The sequence below is a fragment of the Anabas testudineus genome, chromosome 17 (genome assembly GCF_900324465.2).
Source record: "Anabas testudineus chromosome 17, fAnaTes1.2, whole genome shotgun sequence".
Lineage (NCBI taxonomy): Eukaryota > Metazoa > Chordata > Actinopteri > Anabantiformes > Anabantidae > Anabas > Anabas testudineus.
The window spans coordinates 6,388,893-6,410,700 of record NC_046626.1 but is presented as its reverse complement, the minus strand read 5'-3'; the positions used below and the strand labels follow the sequence as shown (position 1 = coordinate 6,410,700).

The window sequence follows — 21,808 nt, the reverse complement described above, 5'->3', positions numbered from 1 at the left end:
AGTGACTTACAATACATGCAAAGCAAAGGCAGGGTAAGAGTAGGGAGGTCTTGCCTAAGGACCCCTACTAAATTTAGGGGCCACAGCCGGCATTTGAACACCAGTCTCCCACATAGAGGGTGGCGATTTTATCACTACATCCAGCTATCCAGCTGCCATCTTAATAAGGTTTTTCAGCATATGGAAAGTATTTAAAGAGAAAATAGGTTTAGTATGTGAATCTAAAGTTAGGTTTTAGTCCACACTTCATTGCTTAAGTTGAAGTCAGAAACGTTAAAGGTGTTACTGTAGTATTTCAGTCCACACCCTGACCACAGCTACATCAGCTTCCTTACTGGCCAGTGACTCATTTACTAAGTCAACATTTTTCCCTGGAGTAATGACCTTAGCAAAACAGCAGAGCCACTGGTCAGTCTTAATGTCTCTTCTTGTATCGTAGAGTAGTGAATCATCTGGTAGCATGTCTGCTGTTTTTACCCTCACTTAGGTGAAGTCATCAGTTAAGTCAATGAATCTGATCTCTGACCATACATGATGGGTGGGTCGTGCTACTGTGACTCATAAAATTTTCGTAATTTGTCTTTTACATAGGGAATTTTTTGGTGTTGTGAGTCTAAATTGGTTGTAAAGAGCAATCAGGTGGAGCCCCACCAAAAACAGGTCTGTAACATATTAAATATTTCAAATAAGAAACCTTTTTGATGGGGGGGGGGGAACCTGTGTTTGGTTCAACTTCTCTGTGACATTCTACTAATACATTAGTTCATTTTTCTATGCGAGTAAAATAATTATTTGCATACATTTTATATACAAAGTTGATGCACAGGATGAGTTGACAAGACCTGATTTTTGCTGACATGCTGAGACTATGTTGTATGAAAGATGCAGCCATACACCAAGTCTAATTTGAAATGCATTATGCAGCATGGAAAGTGTAGAATCCAGTGTTGGTTACAATATCTTAGCAGAGTTTCATTGATTTTGATTCAGTTTACAATGTAAAACTGGAAAATGCAATATGCACAATATGACTCTGTTGTTGTTCTCTCTCTACTTTCCCCTCTTCACCTAGTGCTTGCTCAAGAGGGTATTTGTAGTTTTTTCTGTGTAATTTAGGAAGCTCTTGACCTTAGTCTCTTGAGGTAATTCTTGTTGTGATTCGGCACTAAAGTAACTGAACTGAAGTGAATTGAATTTGGCATTTTGGTTGATTATCAGTTGATTGATTATCAAAACAATTGCTGATTTATTCATCTGTTGACTGATTGCAGCACTAACATTGTTTTTGTATCTATAAGTTCCCTTAAATACTACTGAAGTGCAGTTCTAATGAGCTAAATATATACAGGTAGATAGTGTTCATTTTTTATTTTGTTTTGTTTTTTGATTAAGGTTATTTGTTACTGTTAGATTTCACTCTTCAGACATCAATACGCGCATTGGTAATCTGTATCGGTAATTTGTCTTTTTTTTTTTTTCTTCTAAATTTAGTGAACAGTATTTTGTTAATAACCATATAGTCACTACAGATGGCCACTTCTGTAATACTGTCCAGTTACTACCCTGATTATATTTCCACCCTACGAGTCCCATATCATAGGATACATCAGGGATTTCATCTAGTTTCTGTTTAAAAGCTTACTGCTGCCCCCAGAGTCTGCTGTCTACCCACCACTGGTCATAAAAAGCGACCCAGAAGTCGCAGTCCTTTTAGTCTTTAAGGACTCTGAACGGTCTCATAAAGGGAGTGTTTTAACAGCCTGTGATGTTTGGGCTGGGATGGGAACACTGTGCTGTTACACCCACAGCCTGTCTGCTTTGCTTTTGCTTGCTCTTCATCATGGGAACAGAGAAGGCGTTTACGTGTTTTAACAGGCTCAGCTTTACCTTACCCCTGACGCAAGATGGCTGACAAGAAATTCAAGGGTGAAAGGTTGCAGCTTCTGCACTGGGTTAATGAAGGGTTTTTCCACATTTATGGAGGAGGCAGGAAGGGTTATAAGGGCTAGATGTGAAGATTTTTTTTTTTTTTACTATTTTATTTAGTGAGAGAAGGTTCAAACTGTCAGCCTGTCTTTAGTATAAATTTGAAACAAAGGAAGTCAGTCAGGAAAGAAAATTACACTAAAGAGAACAATATGATACTGTGTTTTAAAAAATAATCAAGTGGCTCGAAGAAGCATAATAACCTTAAATGTTAGTTGTTGTGATTTGGGATGGGTTAATGGGTTATTGCATTTATTTCTGCCCACAGTATAAGCAACATCAGTTATATTCAGCATGTAATGTTCATCACATAGAGGCGGTGAACAACAGTGACCTTACATTTATCATGGCCTCTATTGGGCAGCATGTCCTTCCTGTCTTCTTGTCTCTCCTTAGTACCCACTTTCCTTACTGTGTTCCCCTATAAGTTTAGTCCCCTGCCTTGTGAAGTCTAAGTGTTAGATTGTGTAATGATAATGATAATGACATACTTTATTAATCCCCTTGGGGAAAATTGTTTGGACAGCTGCAGTAGATAACGGCGCTACTGCGGGGTTTCGGTGTTGTTGTTGTCTTGTCGTAGACTAGTGAATCATCTGGTAGCATGTCTGTTTTTTTCACCCTCACTTAGGTGAAGTCATCAGTTAAGTCAATGAATCTGATCTCAGACCATACATGATGGGTGGGTCGTGCTGCTGTGACTCATAAGATTTCTTTTTCTTTTACATAGGGAATTATTTGGTGTTGTGAGTCTAAATTGGTTGTTAAGAGCACTCAGGTGGAGCCCCACCAAAAACAGGTCTGTAACATACTAATTATTTCAAATAAGAAACTTTTTTGATGGGGGGAAAAACCTGCGTTTGGTTCAACTTCTCTGTGACATTCCACTAATACCTTAGTTAATTTTTCTATGTGAGTAAAATAATTATTTGCATACATTTTATATACAAAGTTCATGTACAGGGTGAGTTGGCAAGACCTGATTTTTGCTGACATGCTGAGACCATGTAGTATCAAAGATGGAGCCATACATCAAGTCTAATTTAAAATGCATTATGCAGCATGGAAAGTGTAGAATCCAGTGTTATTCACAATATCTCAGCATCAGTTTCATCGATTTTGATTAAAAGACCTCTGGCTACAGCCTGGAGTATGAAGTCAGGGCTACACTTGGTATATATGGGGGCTGAAGGTGATTCAGTTTACAATATAAAACAGAAAAATGCAATATGCAGAATGTAACTCTGTTGTAACTCTACCAACTGAGCTAACTGCTGCCCCAAACCTGTATACTGTTGCTGTTAACGTGTATAGTTATGTTTGATATTAAGGTTGTACTTATATACTCTTTAAAGTATCTAAACCAGCACTGCGTGAAGTCAGACACCTTCACAAAGGTATCTATTACATTACAGTGTTGTAGATACAAATGTTGCTTATAGGGAAGTGTGGAGGGATAATTAGCAAAAACGTATACTGTAGATATCAACTGTCGAAAATTCAGGGCTCTTCGTAGGGCTCTTCTTAGTATAGTATTGCGTGCCATTTGCATGACAGCTGACCTCCAGGAGAACAGATTCAACAACAGCGCAGAGGAGAGGCAGAGGATCGAGTGCAAAAATGAATATGTTGCTTAGCTGGCTGTGAATAACTGGCCTGGACTAGAAGACTGGAATGGACTCAGAGAGAGAGAGAGAGAGAAGGAAGAGGTGGTGAGGATCAGGAGGAAAGAAATGAACAAGATGAAGGAGGAAAAAGGAAAGATGAGATAAAGATGATGTGTATGAGTCAATGAGCACTATGTGGTGCTGCCATTTACTCTCTGTGCCTGAAACGATGTACACAACCCAGGAAAGACTGAAGCATTCCCTCTTTCTCTCTAACACACACACACACACACACACACACACACACACACACACACACACACTGTTCTTTTATTCTATTTCCCCCTCTATCCAGATGTCCGCTCAGCAAGGATCCAGATGGCCTGGATGGCCTGCCTGTAGTGGAGAGGTGCTTTTGACGCACACACACAAAGCAGCATGGTCGTGTTTTTCTCCCTCTCAGAGGGAAGATTAACTCTCCTCATTAGGGCTCCCCCGCCTCTTGCCCTTGTCTCACCTCCCCCTCCCACCTCTGTCAGCCTGCCGCAGCATCATTGGCTGCTTCTATCAGGACCACCGCTGACTGGATTGCTGTGACTACAGGCCACAGGAGAGCAGGGAGGAGGTGGGATGGGTTGATGTTGCCACGGTAATAGAGGAGGTGACCACTCACCGAATCATTGAGCCGGAGCTGAAATGGAAAAGTAGGGGTGTGCAAAGCGGGTTAGAGCGTGAGGGACTGAAAGGAGGAGAGGAGGGGGAAAACAATAACAACAGCAACGGGTTAGGCATCGACCGAGCAATCAGTCCATTTAGGACAAAGCAGTGTTAAAAATCCGTCCAGCAGAGCTGTCAGTCTGATTGGACAGCTGCTCAAGGTTTGTTTGGGGGAAAAAACAGAAGAACACAAAGGAAGGATGAACTCAAACAGGCAGAAAATAAAAAGCAGCTCCTGGATGATGTCTGCTCTGCGCTGTTGTGATATTTCACTCCTGATGGTAAGTCAGCGTAGGTAAGCTGGCTGGAGTAATGCCTGGGGCACTGAAATAGGAACAGAGAGACGGGCATCGCTAAATGTGAAGTGCATGCATCAGCACTTAAGCGAGGAGAACAAGAGCAGCGAGAGAGAAAGACGGTGACATCAGAGATGAATGAGGTGCTGAGAGACTGAGGGGAGAGGTCATTATCGTGGTGTGAGATGGGACGACAGAAATAGAGCTTGCTAGTTTGTCACTTCCAGTGCCACACCTTGGCTGCATCATCCCAGCGCTGCAGCAGCTCCACCGAGGACCCACAGAAGGGATTTCCTTGTCTTCATGGACATGCTCAGTGAATTATTTGGAGTTACCTGTTTTGATGTTTCCTGAGGACTGAAGCCACTGACAAGCTTGGCCTGTTTTAAACAAGCATATTGTCTTTTTTATTTATTCAGAAGAATAAGAATCCCCAAGTGTACTCGGCGACTATTTTCAGTGATGAGTGCACAGACCTGTTATCACAACGTGGAACTCATTGTCCTACCATTTTTAACAAATTCTGACTCGACTGAATGATGAAGACTATGAAGGTGGTAGTACTGGACATACACAACAACACCACAGTTATTTAAATTGTTAGAAATATTGTGCAGAGATATGGGAAATAATGAAACACTGTAAAGTCACTGACATGCTGAATACTGTATTTGTATTCCCAACGACAGCACAGACCTCGAAGCGGGCTGACTAAGTGTGCGGGTTACTCACTGACAAGAACTGTGGCTATTTGAAGATTTTGTGGACAAGAAGCCCTGGGCAGGAGTGTTGGATCCCCACAATGGGAGAGACGGCAGAATACCAGAGGCTGCAAGAGACGTCAGAGCCTGACTACCAAAGCCTTCCCTGCGATGATGAAGAGGTAGACCTCTGCAGCTCCCTTAATTATACAGTAGTAGTGATGTGCCACACCACTTCGGACAAACGTGGAGACTTTAGACAGATAAGCAGTAAGCAGAAATATCAGCATTCAGCTATTAGGAAATAGCTAAACAGCATTGATTGCTGCTTTTTCATGTCTTACACAGAACCAGCTCTTTTACACCAGCACCTTCCTCAATCGCCATATGCCCACTCACAGCATATGCACTTCACACCCACACTCTAGGCCAACCCCTGCGTGTGTGCGTGAATTACTGAATACTAACCCACGGGGTTATTGATGAGGTGCTGCCGAGTGAGAGTAGTGACAGGTGACACCATATTCCCTCTCACCTTTTCCACACACCCTTGTGTTCTTATACACACTCTATGATCTACTGACGGGCCCAGCTGTAGCTGTTTTTTTTTTTTTAGCTTTTATGTCATTCATTTAATTAAAGCAGGAGATTGATAAGGAACTAATTTACTTGTGTGGTTGGATACTTTATGTTGATATTGTCGACACTGGACAAACGTGTGCACAATAAAATATTGTCACCATTATACAGTTTGTCGATTAAAGAGCACTGACACTGTTATCTCTCTATTATTTATAATTATATTTTTAGATCTCTATATTAGAATCAGCCTCAACAATATAGTATTGTTTGGGATAAATTGTTAGGGTTTTGATAAGATGGCTGAAGCATAAGATTCTTTCAGCCCTGCTGGATAGTGTGTTGGAATAGACTCCAGCCCTCTGACCCTGCTAAGGATGAATGGGTATAGAAAGTACAATGGTTGAATAAATGTTTTGATCTGTGCAGTTTCAATGTATGAATGTTGAATTGTGTTTAGAGCCTCTATGTTAGTTCAGCAGAGTTAAGCTAGTGGATGCTGCAGCTGTCCTTGTTGCTGTCTGCTGAATCAGATCGGTCTCTTTCTACATCTGCAGCTTTGTGCTGAGTACATTGGTTCTCTAGTCTTAATCCACAAAACCATGAGACACTGCATACAGTCTCCCTTTTTTCCTTCAGAAACACGGAGATAAAGACATGTAAGGTTTTGGTAACTTGCAATACGTATGCACCTTTGTGAGACCATTTTACCATTTTGTCATTAAAATAGAAGTTTTGCTGACATACTTTTCCCTGTAAAGACTGAGAGATTTTTTTTTCTTTACTTTTTTATACACTCATTTATCTGTTGATAGCTGTGTATGTTGTTCTAGCTTGGTTCGTGCACTGACATTTTCCTCTAATGCCCTCCTTACCCCTCTTTTAGAGGATCAAAGAGGGGATGGCTTAGGGTTGGTATATTTCCAGGCGTAACACATATTAAGCCATGCCAAGCTACCAAAACAACCTTGACAAAAGGCAACCCATACAGTATGTCCGGAGTTGTATCCATAGCTCCTTTTATTCCCACAGTTCTTTTCTATGTTGACGCCCACCACTGCACATAACCCCGTCCTCTTTTAGCTCTGTGTATAATGAGGTGTTGTGGACTGTGAAGGGATTTAAGGACAAATTAACATCAACTTAACAACATCTGTGACATCAGGAATGACGCATCTCTTTCTGTCTGTGCATGCAGGCCTCTGTCAGAGGCACTGTCTGTGCATGCTTGCATGTGTGTATGGATGTTTTGCTTGCAGAGTTGTTTTAGGGATTAATCTTGTTTGTTCAACTACTCCTTCACGCTACTCTTCAGTTTTTGGCACTCGTCACCAAACCACAGAGCAATGTTTGCCATTTTTCACCACCTTTTTATAGAAATGCCCTAGTGTTGTGTCCACCTGTATCCACTAAGCCGCCTTAATTCCCAACACTGTATAGCAGTGTGAATCCAGCAGATGTGAGCTCATGCCTCTACATGCCTGTGTGTGCGTACAGTGAGCATCATATTACAGAATCAAGCTTTGTGTGTGTGTGTGTGTGTGTGTGTGTGTGTTTGTTTATTGCAGTATGCAGACTGCCACAGCATTTTGTTTTTCATAATCTCATTAAATAGCGTCACTAATGTGATGTCAATTTGTGCTAATACAGTCTACACTATCGGACATTTCATTTGGAGTTTACAGTATTGGCCTTATTTCACATTCTAGTTGTACAGCCAGTGAGTCAGCATTTATGTGCATGTATACGTAAGGGAAGAGAAAGAGAGACGCAGATAAAGCTCAGATAGGAGCCACTGAACAGGCCTTTACTAGCAGCCTTATTGTGAATGTCAAGGTCTAAGCAAGTCAGGCATCAGAGACACCTGAATGTAATAATTTTATTTACATTTACATTTTTAGGCATAAACAGTAAGTACATTTTGATCTGTTCAGTCTTATTCTAGCTTTAGTTCCACTCAGGATGTGGAGTTTATTGTCTCTGTATAACCATATATTCGCTAGGTTTCTGTGTGAAGGTGTGTCTTGATTTCTCAACATTTCAACCACAGTTGAAAATAAACATATTAATATTTGACTGTTTGAACTCTGCTAGCTTATCTGTCTTTGTTTCATTAAGGTGATAATCACTAAATTTACCATCATATTGTTTTGTTTGTTTTACTTAATATAAGATAAGTTGACTTGATGACACTACTTTAAGCATATCAAAGAAGACAGTTTTCTTAGTTTTCTACTGCAGTAGTCTTCTTACTAAGGTTTTTTAAATCTCTACTGTGGACATTACCTAAATCAGAACCAGAATCAACATGAATCTGCATGAAACGCAGAAATGAAATTACCAATCCATATTATTCTGGTGTAGCTATGTGGGTCAGTATGATGTGACTGATCAATCCCTGTATGATTTGGTGCCACCTACTGGTATCTCAGTGGACCTGCAGTCAGGTTTACTGAACAATATTGGCAATGGCCTAATCTGCATGATCAGGAGGCAGTTGATGGCACTGTGACACATTAACTTGGTTACCAAAGATCAGTGTAAATCTGAAATAAGAAGCTGTACAAACGCTGTAAAGTAACCAGTGTGCAACAATGACAGTGTTTTATCTATATGAAATTATTTTAAAGTGTTTCCTAATCCTGCTTCATTACTGTCTAGATACACACACATATTTGTATGGTAGTCATTGTGAGGACACTCTTTGATATAATGCATTCCCAAGCGCCTTACTATTTCGTAGGCTAAGGTTAATCTACTCTGTTTCAATTTTTAAATTTTAATTTATCCCATGTACTGCGTTCACCATCACAACTAACTGCCTTACCTACCAAAACCTAATTCTAACCCTGACCCTAAAGCCTAGGTTTCTCTTTAAACACCCTTCACATTGTGGGGACCAGCTAAAATGTCTTCACTTTGGAAATACATCCTCAGTCTGATGGTTAGAAATTATTTTACAATGATAGCCATACAGACACACACACTCACTTACCTGCACAACTGAAAATTTGTTCTTTCTGTTGTTCAGTCTAATTTTCTTTAATAAAAAGACATATTTCAACTCAGTTATTTAGATTTAAAATTCGAATTTAGCTTTGAACTAGTTGTTAAATCATGCCCGTCCAGCTACTGATTTTAAGGAATGTGTGCAACTCGGTCATCTGTTTAATAGGCATGTAACTTACATACCTGTTATGTTTTCCTATTTGTCATAACAGTAATGCTCATAGCATATTAACTAACTTATAGTTGAAGAGTCTTTTTTTATTCCAAAAATCTCATAACTCACTTCATGGCATTGTGTTTCCAGATTATGTGTCTGTGTGTGAGTGAGAAAAGGAAGGAGTCTTTACTTTTTCCCTCCTGGACAGTGACATCCTGTGTGCTTGATGATTTGTAGCCAAATTCATGATGTTATCTTAGATTTTGAAAGTCTGTGAGATTAAAATTGGTCTAAACAAGTCTAGAAGGACTTGAAACAATTACACTGCCTTCCTGAGGTCAGACCTACTCTATGTACTCATACGAGGGCTGAGGGCTAAACCTTTTTATTCTATCTTCTATAATAGTTGCAGAAATCTGATGTCAGTATTTTGCCATGACAGTTGTAGTTTATCTAATATCAGAGGATTTATTTGCTTTAATATTGTAGATTATCCTCATGCATTGGTCACATTTGGACTGAGACATTGACGTTTTGTCAAGCATTTCTCTAGCCTGTGTAATAACATGTTTAGTTACCTAACATGGAGTGCCTTTCCATGTTCCTTTTTCTGCGTTTATGTTGCATAAATTGACTAAACAAACTTTCTTATTAAAATAAATCAAGACTATTATGGACTAGAACAAAAGGATAACTAAACTAGGATGACTACTGTTTGGATTAACATGTATCATTTAGACACAAATAAATGCATGCTATAGTCTGAGATCATACCATAAATATAAATTACATATGATCTATGGACAGACTTGACTAAAAAATACTAAACCCCTAAGTCTTACATGTACACCTTTGGTCCTTTTGACTGCTCTTGCGTCCGTTTACTGTATAGTAAACCAGTTGACCTGAAAAACATTGCTACTCAAACTAACACACCAGTGAACCCATAACCAAAGTCATAGTACACTGCACTACATGCTCTTCAGAAAGGCCCACTGCCCCATCTTTAAATAATTTATGACAACATGAGGCTAGGAGAATAACTTAACTGATAACCCATTTGTTGTTGTTGTTGACTGTTTCCTTACCCGCCATGACCCGGTTGTCTGCTCACCTCCCTTCCTTCCTGTAGCAAATTTTTTTTAATTAAAAGCAGACAGGACAGAAAGACCTGAAAAATATAGAAAGTGAAAAGCAACAGGTCAGTCAAATGCTGGAAATATTGGTTAGTAAAGAACAAAGAAAAGCAATGACCACAGTGCAGAAATCTATGAAATTAGGAAGCAAAAACGGAGTAGTCTGGTTAGAGATGCAGTGAAGGGGGGCTTAGTGCTTCTAGGGCCAAAAGCAGATGGTAAGGGTTTGTTTATAGTCAGCAGAGTGAGAGAGAGAGAGAGAGAGAGAGAGAGAGAGATAACATTTTTGGAGGATTAGAGGCAGGAAATAAAAGGCAGCACCAAATAAAGAAAAAAATGCAATGGATTGGACAGACCCTAGGGAGGAGTGGAGGGAGGGGAGACTGTAAGCAGAGTGAGAGAGAAGGGATTAATGAAGGAGTGAAGGATTGGGAGAAGGGCGAGGGCAGGAGGTTTATGCTGCAGTGGTAAAAAACAGAATAGTCACTGAGATAGAAAATGAGTGTGGGTGGGAGGAGGGCTGTTACTGTAGGTGGTCTGGGCACATCTTGTAGATTTGCTGCCTGACTTATAAACAGTCAGCAGGCTTTTCTCGTTTTACTAAACTGATTGTAAATGTTGCAGCATTGTCATTATTTAAACAGTTAAGTTCTTTATGTCTGCTATACCGTGAAGATTTGAAGGCAAAGCTGCTTTTTCCTTCTAAATGTATACTACAATGTAGAGCTGCCTTAAAGATCTAGATTGCAGATGTTTTTGGACTGACAACTAATGCCAGCACTGAACCTTATAATCATCATAGCTTAAACAACAATTTTAATTTTTTTAAATAGTTTTTTTTTTCTTCTTCACAATCAACAGTTCAAAAACCCCAAAAGTGATATTTGTTGATGATGGAATTTTAACTTAAGAAGGTTAAGAGATGAGGAGGGAGTGCAGTGAAAAACGGAAAGGGAGTGGTTGTGTGTGTTTGGGGGGTTGCATCACAGGAAACAAGTGCTCCATCTCGCTGTTGAATGTGACCCTTTGGCCCTGGATCAAATGCTCCTCCGGCCCGAATACCATGAAGCCTCTGTCCTCTGCACCACGCACTGCTCTGCACTGCACGGACCGTCTGACTGCCTGCAGGAGGGAGGAGGACAGAAAGATAGGGTGCAGATTACAGCAGGAAAAAGTACTGCAGGAGGAGATAGGAAAAAGGGGGCTACATGGAGTCAACAAAGGAGGAAAAGACACAATATAAACACTGTACAGCCAGTACGCTGGCTGTAAATAAACACAGCCAGCTTAACACATGATTGTTCTCTGAAACCACCCAGACACATATCTTGTTGCACCCTAAAATGTGAAACCAGAGACACTCACTTACTGGCTTGCACGTCTCTGCTGCCTGTCTGACTGGTGAGCAACTGAATCGGGGAGAATTTCGCTCCTATTTTTAGCCCCATGCTAAATAGATGGAAAGATACAAAAGCAAACAGACAGTAGCTCCACGCGAAAAGACAGAGAGAGGGAGCAAGAGGGAGTCTATGTGAAGGAGAGAGGGAGTGAGAGGAAGGAGGAGGAGTGACTTATTTGTGAAGTTCTGCAAGTTTGGATGACTGGCTCATTGCTGTCTGCAGAGGACACATGGCTGGACTGGGCACAGGGCAGAGCTTGGAGGCTTTCTCTTTTACAAACAGCAGCCCCCAATCAATCTACAGTCTCTTCTCACATATTAAAGAACTGTTTTGCTCTTTTGCACACTAAAGTAGAGCATGAATGCCTCTTTGCCTTCTTGAGGGAGCTGCAGCTGAAGAAGGGGCTTATAGAAGGATTGCCTCGCCATGGAATGTTGTAGATCTGTGTACAGGATTGTAGGAGGTTTTTCCTTCCACTCTCAAGACTGGTGGTGCGAGTCTGGATCTAAAAAATGTTTGTGCTTCTTAGAATTTCCTCAGAGACTTGGGATGTCAAACTCAAAGGACTATGGCTCTGGTAATAATTTAAAAGACGAGCATCTGGCCATTTAAACGCGCATGCACAGTTTTTGCACCTACTCTCATCCTGACCAAAGAATTCAGGATGCGACGCTTTGACAAGCTGAAAAAGACATTCCCCTTCCTGGCACACTTTCATGTGTATCGAGTAAGTCTGGTGTCTGTCCAGTGTCCGCTCTGCCTCTTGGACTTATTGGAATTATTAAAACAGCATTTGTCTCATGAATATGGTAGTGTGTGTGTGTGTGTGTGTGTGTGTGTGTGTGTGTGTGTGTGTGTGTGTGTGTGTGTGTGTGTGTGTGTGTGTGTGTGTGTGTCTACTCGGCTGCTGGACTGGGAAGGTTGTTGTTATTGCAGCAGGATGTTGGAGCAGAACAGATCTGATACAGGACATGGCTTTGGCCAGGAGATGGTGTGTGTGTGTGTGTGTGTGTGTGTGTGTGCGCGCATGCGAGTGTGTGTTGTAGGCACGCATGCATTTCTCCATTACCATGAGGAATTAGTTCAGGCCTGAGGCATTTCCCAGCAGGGGCATTATGTTATTTCTTTGCATCAAAATTCCTACATTCCTCCTTCTCCTCTCAGTGTTATACTTGTTGTGTCTCTGTCTTTTTTAACTTTAGCTATGCATTTTTGTGCATTGAATGTACACTTTTTTGTTAGAAACTGAAAATGTATTTGCTGTACTTATGATTTCGTAACATGTATAACATACAAATGTTTCTTTAAACATCGTACACGACAAACAAATGTACATGACATTCTTCCTGCTGACCTCACACATCCACAGTGCACAAGTAATGGCAACAAGGTTTCACAAGGTTTCTAACAGCTGGTTGAACTACAGTCTAAATTAGACAACGATAACCTCAAGCAAGCACTCGCTGTAGCTGTGGGTTAGACATACACAATGTCCAGGAGGAGCTTTGAACCATTTTTTCCTATAGAACTGCTTTATCTTAGACATTTTCTTAGGACGTCTGGTGTGAATGGTTGTCTTCATGTCATTCCACAGCATTCATATAGGGTTAACGTCTGGGCTCTGACTGGGCTACTCCAAAAGGTGGATTTTGTGTCTTGTTATTCTGTAGGACAACAAGTTTTGGGTCATTGTCTGCAACACTCAGTGCTGTTTGAGCTTCAGCATGTGGACAGCCACCCTGACATTATCCTGTTAAATATATTGATAAACATGGGAACTAATTTTCTCCTCCACAATGGCAAGCTGTCTACAGTATGTACAAAGAAAGCAAAGCAGCCTGTAACCCTGTCCAGCTACATGCAAATCAAAAGATCTTGATCTTAGATCTTCTGATATGTCTTTTTTTCAAGACATATCACACATCAACTGATGCAGCTTGTGAATAGCGTGAACTGATAGGGTTTGAGTGTTTTTATATGTTAAAGTATCTCTAATCCACACGTCCATTGCTAACATCAATATAATATACGGTAAGGACGTGAGCACTTAGATTTTTTCACCTCTCATGCTTCAGATGTGACACTGCCATGGAAAGAGGCCTCAGAGGAAGCTGACTCGCGTCCTTGGCACCATGCAGTGAAATCACACCTAGGCTACATGTTGAGTGCCAGGAGCGATCAGACGTCGAACTGCAATTTTTAGGACAAGGAGAAAAATAGTTAAGTGTGTAGAGTATGCCCCATGTACTGTAGGAGTATATATTTTTTAAACAAGTTAGTTTGTTTAAATGTTGACACACAGTAGGAAACAAGTGTTTTAAATTGTTATTAGCATGAACTGCAGATCAAATGATTCATGCCAAGAGAGCCTTTGGTACAGCTTACCAGGTAGCCAAACAGAGCTAGCTAATAAGATCACTGTATTATCTTTCTCAGGGTAAGAATCATGCATGACACAACAAAATGCAAAATTGTGTTTCCCAAAGGATTTCCAGCACCACTGACACTGTTGAATCCAGGAACTTAGAGGTTATTACACTGAATCAATATGGGTTATTCATTTGCTAGTTGTAACTGTGATTTCTGCTTCCATCAACCAAGAGAATTTCTATCCAAGCTAATGTTTTAGCAGAGAGTGTACAAAGCCTCCTGCTGGCTCGAGGAGCAAAAGCTGTATGCGTGGACATTGGTAAAGAGATATCAGCTGACCCACTTTTATGTGCTTTGTAATGAATGTGTATCAGGATATGGACATCTGGCATAACCATTGGGGATTGAGCCCTCCCAGAAGGTTGGCCCTAGTCAAAGCTTGTAACTAATTTTCAAGGAAATGACATGACCATTCACTGTGCCAAGGCACAGTACAAACATATTTTCAGTGTTCAGTATAGGGGTTGATTACATACGAACTTTATTTTTATATCTGATCATTACATTGGGATGTGTGTGTGTGTGTGTCAGACAGGGAGAGGGAGAGAAATGTCTAACTCCTTAGGACACAATCCTAAGCAATAGGAAGTGACCTCTAACCAAACCCACTAAGATGTTTCAATGACAAAGACGAAGCTGTAACCCCTCTGACACTTTCCTTTGGACCTTGTAACCTTGCCTCAGCAAGCACAGGAAATTCCTCATTCACAAGGCCTACTATTACTACTTAGTGAAATGACCCTGCACCCCAGAGTATTCACCCTAAAGGTCTCACTGGCGGTCTCTGTACCGGGGGGGGGGGCCTCCCCTATTTATCTTTCAATTCTTTATGCAGAGATGCCAGATTGCATCTACAGTAATTCAGCCAAACTTTCTTTTTTCACAGTATTTATTAATCTATGCTGAAATATGCTAAATATTTTAATGAAACTACATTATGATTCTACATGTATTGTGTTAACACCACAATACACAGGATAGGTGTGACATCATAAATATGTGTGAGTTATTTCTTGCCTCACTTACGAGCAGCTCATGTCATATTTTACTCTTTGCCCTCCATTTCCTCATGTCAATTTGGGACTTCAGCATGCATGATTATTTTAAATCTACATTCTGTTTACTGAATTTGAATGAAACATTGAGAGAATGTCAGATGAATATTGAATGTTGAATGATTTTAACTAAGCTTCGCTAATTCTGTGTGTGTGTTTTGCAGAAACTGGGCAGCAGCATGCAGTGTGAGGAAGGCACCGAATGGCTGCTAGAGCTGCTGATGGAAGTGCAGTTGCAGCAGTACTTCCTGAGGATCCGTGATGACCTTAATGTCACCCGACTCTCACACTTTGACTATGTGAAGAATGAAGATCTGGAGAAGATTGGCATGGGTCGACCTGGTGAGATGTGTACATGTGTGCAGGCTCTTTATTCTGACATACAGAGCCTACATAACCTGACTGCTAGCATGGCAGCATACTCTTTAACTTGCTGTATCATCTCTTTAAACATTAGAAATGAACACAAGTACTGTTCATCTGGGGCTTAGCAGACAAGCAAGCATTATTTGCTGGCAAATAATTGAACTAAATATCTGAGGCTACCAAGAATGCTTATGTCTAACTACCTCGACTCGAATAATGACGACCGTTAACATTTGTCGCATCAGCTGTTTTCTTTGCTCTGATTAGCTGTCATGTCAGCCGGTATGACCTGAGAGTGTCAGGGCTACCTTATGTTTCCTTAATGTAAGGATACTTGCTTTCTCATAAACATTATCAATAGTCTTAAACGGCAATGAGATTAGAAGTAAAGTTTAATGTACTTGCAAAGTTCTCTTATGACTATTTATGGGGACATTCTACATCTGTAATGTGCTGTATTTAGCCTGAAGTATTACTTTTGTCTGATATGGTGGAAGTGTGTCATTTGTTTCACCCCTAGCTTAACTAGAGCAAATCCTCCATTACTGATACCTAATATCATTTTAAATTTACTCTAGTAATTACACACAAAAGGAAGGGATAATAAAGTGCCACGCCTTTTGTGTTTGTGTGGGGAATGGCAGTAATGTTCTAAATCAAGTTACTGAAAACCTTTGGGCCTCAGCTTCAGAGCTGCTCAAGACTAATTACACCCCGATACAAAATAATAACAATAATTTATGAGTGACTAACATAATAATAATAATTATTTTTTATTTACATTAAAACCAATATTTTACAATTGGTGATTGTTTAATTTGATCCCAAATGGGGAAGTAGCCTACATTGTGGAAAGTTTGAGCACTATAAATTAAGCACTAATTAAGCATTTATGTTTTAGTTCTGATGATCATTGCATTTGCCTCTTATTTTTATTATTTGTTTATTTTTTATTATTTTATCCTTTTGATAAAGGGCAGAGACGGCTGTGGGAGGCTGTGAAAAGGAGGAAAGCCATGTGCAAGCGCAAGTCCTGGATGAGCAAGGTGACAGTCATAGCACACACACAAAGGACTTGTTTATTATGGTACATGGTTTACTTGACATTCTGCCTCCACAGGCGTCTGTCTGCCTTCCACACTGCACACAATTATGTGAACACAACGTTCGGACGATACATGGGAGAAACTTACAAATGTTAACTCAGTGTCCTCTTTCAGCATTTTGCAAAACCTGGACAAATTTTGGTGTCATAGACTTTTTTATGTGAAGTCAAGCATTAACATAGACATATATTGTTGCTTTGTGGTGTCTGTTAATGTGATGCCAGTTTGCTGGCAGAGGTGTTGGGGTTGAAATAGCTGCGAGTTACTTGTACATGTGCCAGCAACTGCTGGCTTTACCGAACCTATTTGTTGAGTTTCTTGTTGTTTACTGTTTCTGCTACAGTCTGTACTGTATGTGTGATTATGTAGTGATAATGAAGCATTCTGTAACTGCCTTTTAAAAAACTAATTTGTGTATCTGTAGGGAAAATTCCTCCAGAGAACAAGACAGCTTAATTTTTCACATGATGATAGGTGTGTCTACTTTCTGACATAGACAGAGACGCGCGCACACACACACACACACACACACACACACACACACACACACACACACACACACCTAAATCAAGAGTTGGTGACGCAAAGATTCACTGAAAGTCACATGAAGCAAGACAGTTTACCCTTAAAGAGAGAGAACCATTCATTACTGCTTATTCACTTACTTAAATTAAAGGGTTAAAAATAACTTAAATATGTGTTATACCCAAGCTACATAAACACTAATACACTAGTACACTGTAGTTTGGCATAGAAACACTTTCTTAATGTGTTCTCCATGGAAGGGTGTGCGTTAGGGTGATCTCAGTGGAAGCCCTGGTGCAGAGAGGATGGTGCTTGCACTCTGTAATTTACACCTGCCTGTTTCCGCCTCTGGCACCATCCTGAGCTGCAGTAATCTGCTACCTCAGCCTGCTCTGTGTATGTGTGCGTGTCCTGCTCTGCCATAATCAGAATCTTGTGAATGTTGAGCATCCTATTTGAAACCCACTTACCACACAGCAACTATAGAGAGGTGGTGTTTTTAAAAGGTCTGCAGCATTATGTCATGTCTGGTCCAGTGTGAATGTGAAACCACACACCACTTGCTACTGTTTATATCTGGGCAGTAAAATATGTTTGGCACTGGGGGTTCGTTGACACCTCTTCTTTGCTGATGATACCATTTCTGGTTACTGAGCTTTTATTATTAGCGAATAATGACTTTAAATTATTTTTAATTTAGCCACTTTACTGGAAAAAAAAAAGAATAAATAAATAATAATAATAATATAACTTAATGTTTTAAATGTAATATTGTTTTACCTATAACAAAGCATTTGTTATATTATTTAATATACAGTACATACATTTCAGCTACTACACAACCAACTTAATTTCTTTCCCTCCTTCTTTTTCTCTCTTCTACAGGTGTTTAGTGGAAAGCGTCCAGACGGAGGAGAGTTCCCACAGCAGGGTCAGCCAGCCTCCACATTTCGTAAGCTGTCACCTACCCCACCCCTGGGCGTTGGAGAAGAAGTCCTCACCACGCATCCTGGTGGTGGAGCTCCCCTTGATGGCAATCAGCATGCACTGACCTGCCTTATCCCAGAGAAGGATTTGACGCTCTTTGAGAAGCTTGGGGATGGCTCTTTTGGTGTTGTTAAGAGAGGAGAGTGGCTGACACCTACAGGGAAGGTGGTGAGGAGACCTACACATGTTAAAATAATGTTTTCACACTGTCTTTAGAATAAATTTGTTTTTTAACACGGACGCAATAATAAATATAGCACATAACATATGGTCTGGGGAAAAGTGATGATGAATAATCATGAATGAATTTTATTTGACATCTTTTTTCTGTTTTCTAGTTGAATGTAGCTGTAAAATGTCTGAAGACAGATGTACTCAGCCAGCCTGATGCTCTGGAGGACTTTATCTGTGAGGTCAACGCCATGCACTCCTTGGACCATCAGAACCTCATTCGCCTCTACGGTGTGGTGCTCACACACCCAATGAAGATGGTAGTGGACACAAAGAAATGCACAAATATAGCCAGATACTGTCTAGACGGTGGCAAAAAAACTGTATGTGAACCTTTTGGAATTTCATGGTTTTCTGCATTAATTTGGTATAAAATGTGATCTGATCCTTATTTAAGTCAAGAGCAGAAAACTGCATAAAAAAAAACCTTCCATATACCATTCCACATACTTTTTCTTGCCACTATATATACATACTTGTTTCATGGCATATCGGAATCATGTCCGGCAAAAACAATTACCAGTATATCTTTTCTTTCTTTATCTAGACTTTGACAGCTTATGTGTGCGTGCCACATTATTTTATCTTTTTATTTATTTTTGAAAAGACAACTAAATGCTAAGAATGAGCACCACTTGTTCCCTGATTCTTTCGTGTGGAAATCCATTTCAGAGACTGTAAAAAGTTATGGTTGTTCTGCGCCTCTGAAGCTCTTTTGTTTTTTTTTTTAATACTACAATTACATTTTTGTGGGAAACAAACCACCCAGTGCAGCAGCATGACTCACTGATAGTTTTTTAATAGTTTTTGAGCAACAGTGTAGACAACCATGGTTCTGAATTCACATATGCTACAGTGAGCACGCTAAACTTGATTTTAGTCTCTTTGTGGGGTGTGTTGACAACAACAAAAACTGACTGTTGAAAATGTGAATCTGCTTTAGTAAGTTGCTCTGTTGTACACACAACAGCTGCTATATGTCCTATCTGTCCTGGAGGAGGAATCCCTCCTTTGCTCTTCTTGAGGTTTCTTCTTCTTTTTTTCCTATTATAAAAAAATGGGAGTTTTTATTATTCAAATGATCAAGGAGGACGTCTGACCAGTAAAAGATTTTTTGGAATTAGTAATGTAAAAAAAGATGCTTATCTCAATGAGATTTCCTGATTAAATAAAACTCAGCTAATGCAGATCCAAATAAAGAAAAAAGAATAATATCACATCTGTCCTTCTCTATCTCACTGATTGCTCTTTTCTTTTGCTTTTTACTTCCATATTCATCTATTCTCTTTTTACCAATCATCTTTTACCTCTCTTTCTATTTCTGGTCTGTAGGTGACGGAGCTGGCTCCTCTGGGTTCTCTGCTGGAGCGTTTGAGAAGCATTTGTCCACAGGGTCCAGTGTTGATCCACACTCTGTGTCAGTATGCCGTGCAGGTGGCATGTGGCATGGCTTACCTGGAGCAGAGGAGGTTCATCCACAGGGACCTGGCAGCCAGGTAGAGGACAGAGAGCTTTTAAATTTTTTTACTTGTTTGATGTATCGGTAGCTACTACAATTCAAAAGCCTACTTTTTAAACAGATTAACAGATTATTTTTGGCTGATATGTTAAATATTTGTTCTCCTTCGCTACCCTGAAAGTTACAGACCATTACAGGAGACTTGGCCTTCAAGCAAAATGAGTCAGTGGTTGGCTGGCTATACCGGGTGGTCTAAGTTCTTGGTGTTTCCCAAATTAGTCGCTTTCACTTAAGTGTTGAGACTATGTACAAGCCTGAGAAAAAGCTTAATGTCTGGCAAAAATGAGTAATTTCTCCAGTTAAAACTGTAATAAAAGGCCTACACATGGATGTTCCAATGTTACAGTATACTAAACGCCAGGAAGAATTCTCCAACTGTTTTAATTGCTCATCACAAGTCCCTCTGGTCTTATAACCTACCAGGTACTCATATATCCTATATTCACTAGGCAATAACTTACTTACTATTGTGAGTGATAAAAGATTCACCAAAATTATGTTTTAATTAGACCATTTACAGGTTACAAGTTTTTTTAATCTTGAATTCTCTGAACACATGGTAACTATCATCATATCATTATTGATGATATGTGATGGTGTGTGGAAATGAGAAAAATTGTTAAGACTTTAATTGAGCTTTAATAACCATTTTGAATATTTTATATCACTTTATAATTGTTGCACCCATGTACTCGATGCATTTACAGCTCAATATTAAGAAGGGTTTGATGTCTAATTCTGAGGTCATGCTGTATCACAAGAATGTGTGTTTATAAGAAATATGTATTTATTTTTCTGCAGGAATATCCTACTGGCCTCAGCTCACCGAGTGAAGATTGGGGACTTTGGGCTGATGAGGGCACTGCCTAACAACCATGAGCACTATGTCATGCAGGAGCATCGCAAAGTCCCCTTTGCTTGGTGGGTAGATCAACACAACAAAAAAAGGAATGCAATAAAGTAAATGACGAAACTATACTTGAATATGGTCCTGGGATTTAGGGCATCATTAATTTTGTTCCATTAAGTTTCCACTGAGAAATCTGACCTGTGAAACGCTATATTCCAGCGCTGCTGTTTAGGCTTACTTGATCTGCTTTTTTGGTTTCCAAATGTCAGTGATGTCTTTCTCCTATTGTTTCTATTTAAACACATTTATATTTTAGATATTTTTCCAAGAAATACACAATTTGAAGTATTTACTACACAGTGGCACAATTCAAAGGCTCTGTTATATTGCAGATAATTATAGATATACACTAAATGATACTAGAGATAATTTGTTTATAGGATTTGTTGCCTTTCCTTCTCCAGGTGTGCCCCAGAGAGTCTGAAGACCAGAACATTCTCCCATGCGACAGACACATGGATGTTTGGAGTGACCCTCTGGGAGATGTTCACACATGGTCAGGAGCCATGGCTGGGTCTTAATGGGAGCCAGGTAAACAGATCAAAACACAAATCTAAACATGGCACAGTACGATGTTTACTGGATGCATAAACACAAATGTCTTGAAGCTAAAATAAGATGGGGAGGAGAGAGTTCTCACAAAGCTAGTCTCATGTAGTCGCATCTGCAATAATATATTATGTATTATATGTATAATATATCATCCTCTGTCTTCTTTTGTCTTTCCATTGTTTTTTCTTTTAATTTAAAAAAAACAAACAAACATAGATCTTGCATAAGATTGATAAAGAAGGTGAACGCCTTCCTAAGCCAGAGGACTGTCCGCAGGATATCTATAATGTCATGCTGCAGTGTTGGGCTCAGAAACCAGACGACAGACCCACTTTTGTTGCTCTGCGAGAGTTCCTGCTTGAGGTAAGGGTACCCAAAAGGGTCTTCGCAGTGTTGAGTGTTACAGTTTTTTTTAGCTTTAATTCTTATTTTTCCACAAACATAATAAGCAAAAGAGGAATTATTGGTAGTCTGACACTACTTGTGTGAAGGGGACAGGGTTTCCATGGAAATCTTGCTTTTATGTAAATCAACGGACT

General features: G+C 39.9%; 1 protein-coding gene across 6 annotated transcripts in view; it reads left to right on the top strand.

Moving 5' to 3' along the window:
• tnk2b (tyrosine kinase, non-receptor, 2b) overlaps window positions 1–21,808 on the top strand; it is a 44,193-nt gene that overhangs the window by 13,392 nt on the left and 8,993 nt on the right. For 2 of the 6 annotated variants that reach the window (XM_026374201.2, XM_026374202.2), the window contains exons 3-11: window positions 5,296–5,489; window positions 15,238–15,415; window positions 16,415–16,485; window positions 17,956–18,225; window positions 18,396–18,548; window positions 19,621–19,784; window positions 20,609–20,728; window positions 21,122–21,248; window positions 21,486–21,632. In XM_026374201.2, coding sequence (XP_026229986.1) covers window positions 5,409–5,489; window positions 15,238–15,415; window positions 16,415–16,485; window positions 17,956–18,225; window positions 18,396–18,548; window positions 19,621–19,784; window positions 20,609–20,728; window positions 21,122–21,248; window positions 21,486–21,632 — 1,311 coding nt within the window. In that variant the 5' untranslated portion in view covers window positions 5,296–5,408. Of the gene's footprint in view, window positions 1–4,323; window positions 5,161–5,295; window positions 5,490–11,808; window positions 12,316–15,237; window positions 15,416–16,414; window positions 16,486–17,955; window positions 18,226–18,395; window positions 18,549–19,620; window positions 19,785–20,608; window positions 20,729–21,121; window positions 21,249–21,485; window positions 21,633–21,808 lie in introns of those variants that run through there. The other 4 variants (XM_026374203.2, XM_026374204.2, XM_026374205.2 and 1 more) reach the window with 4 other exon arrangements.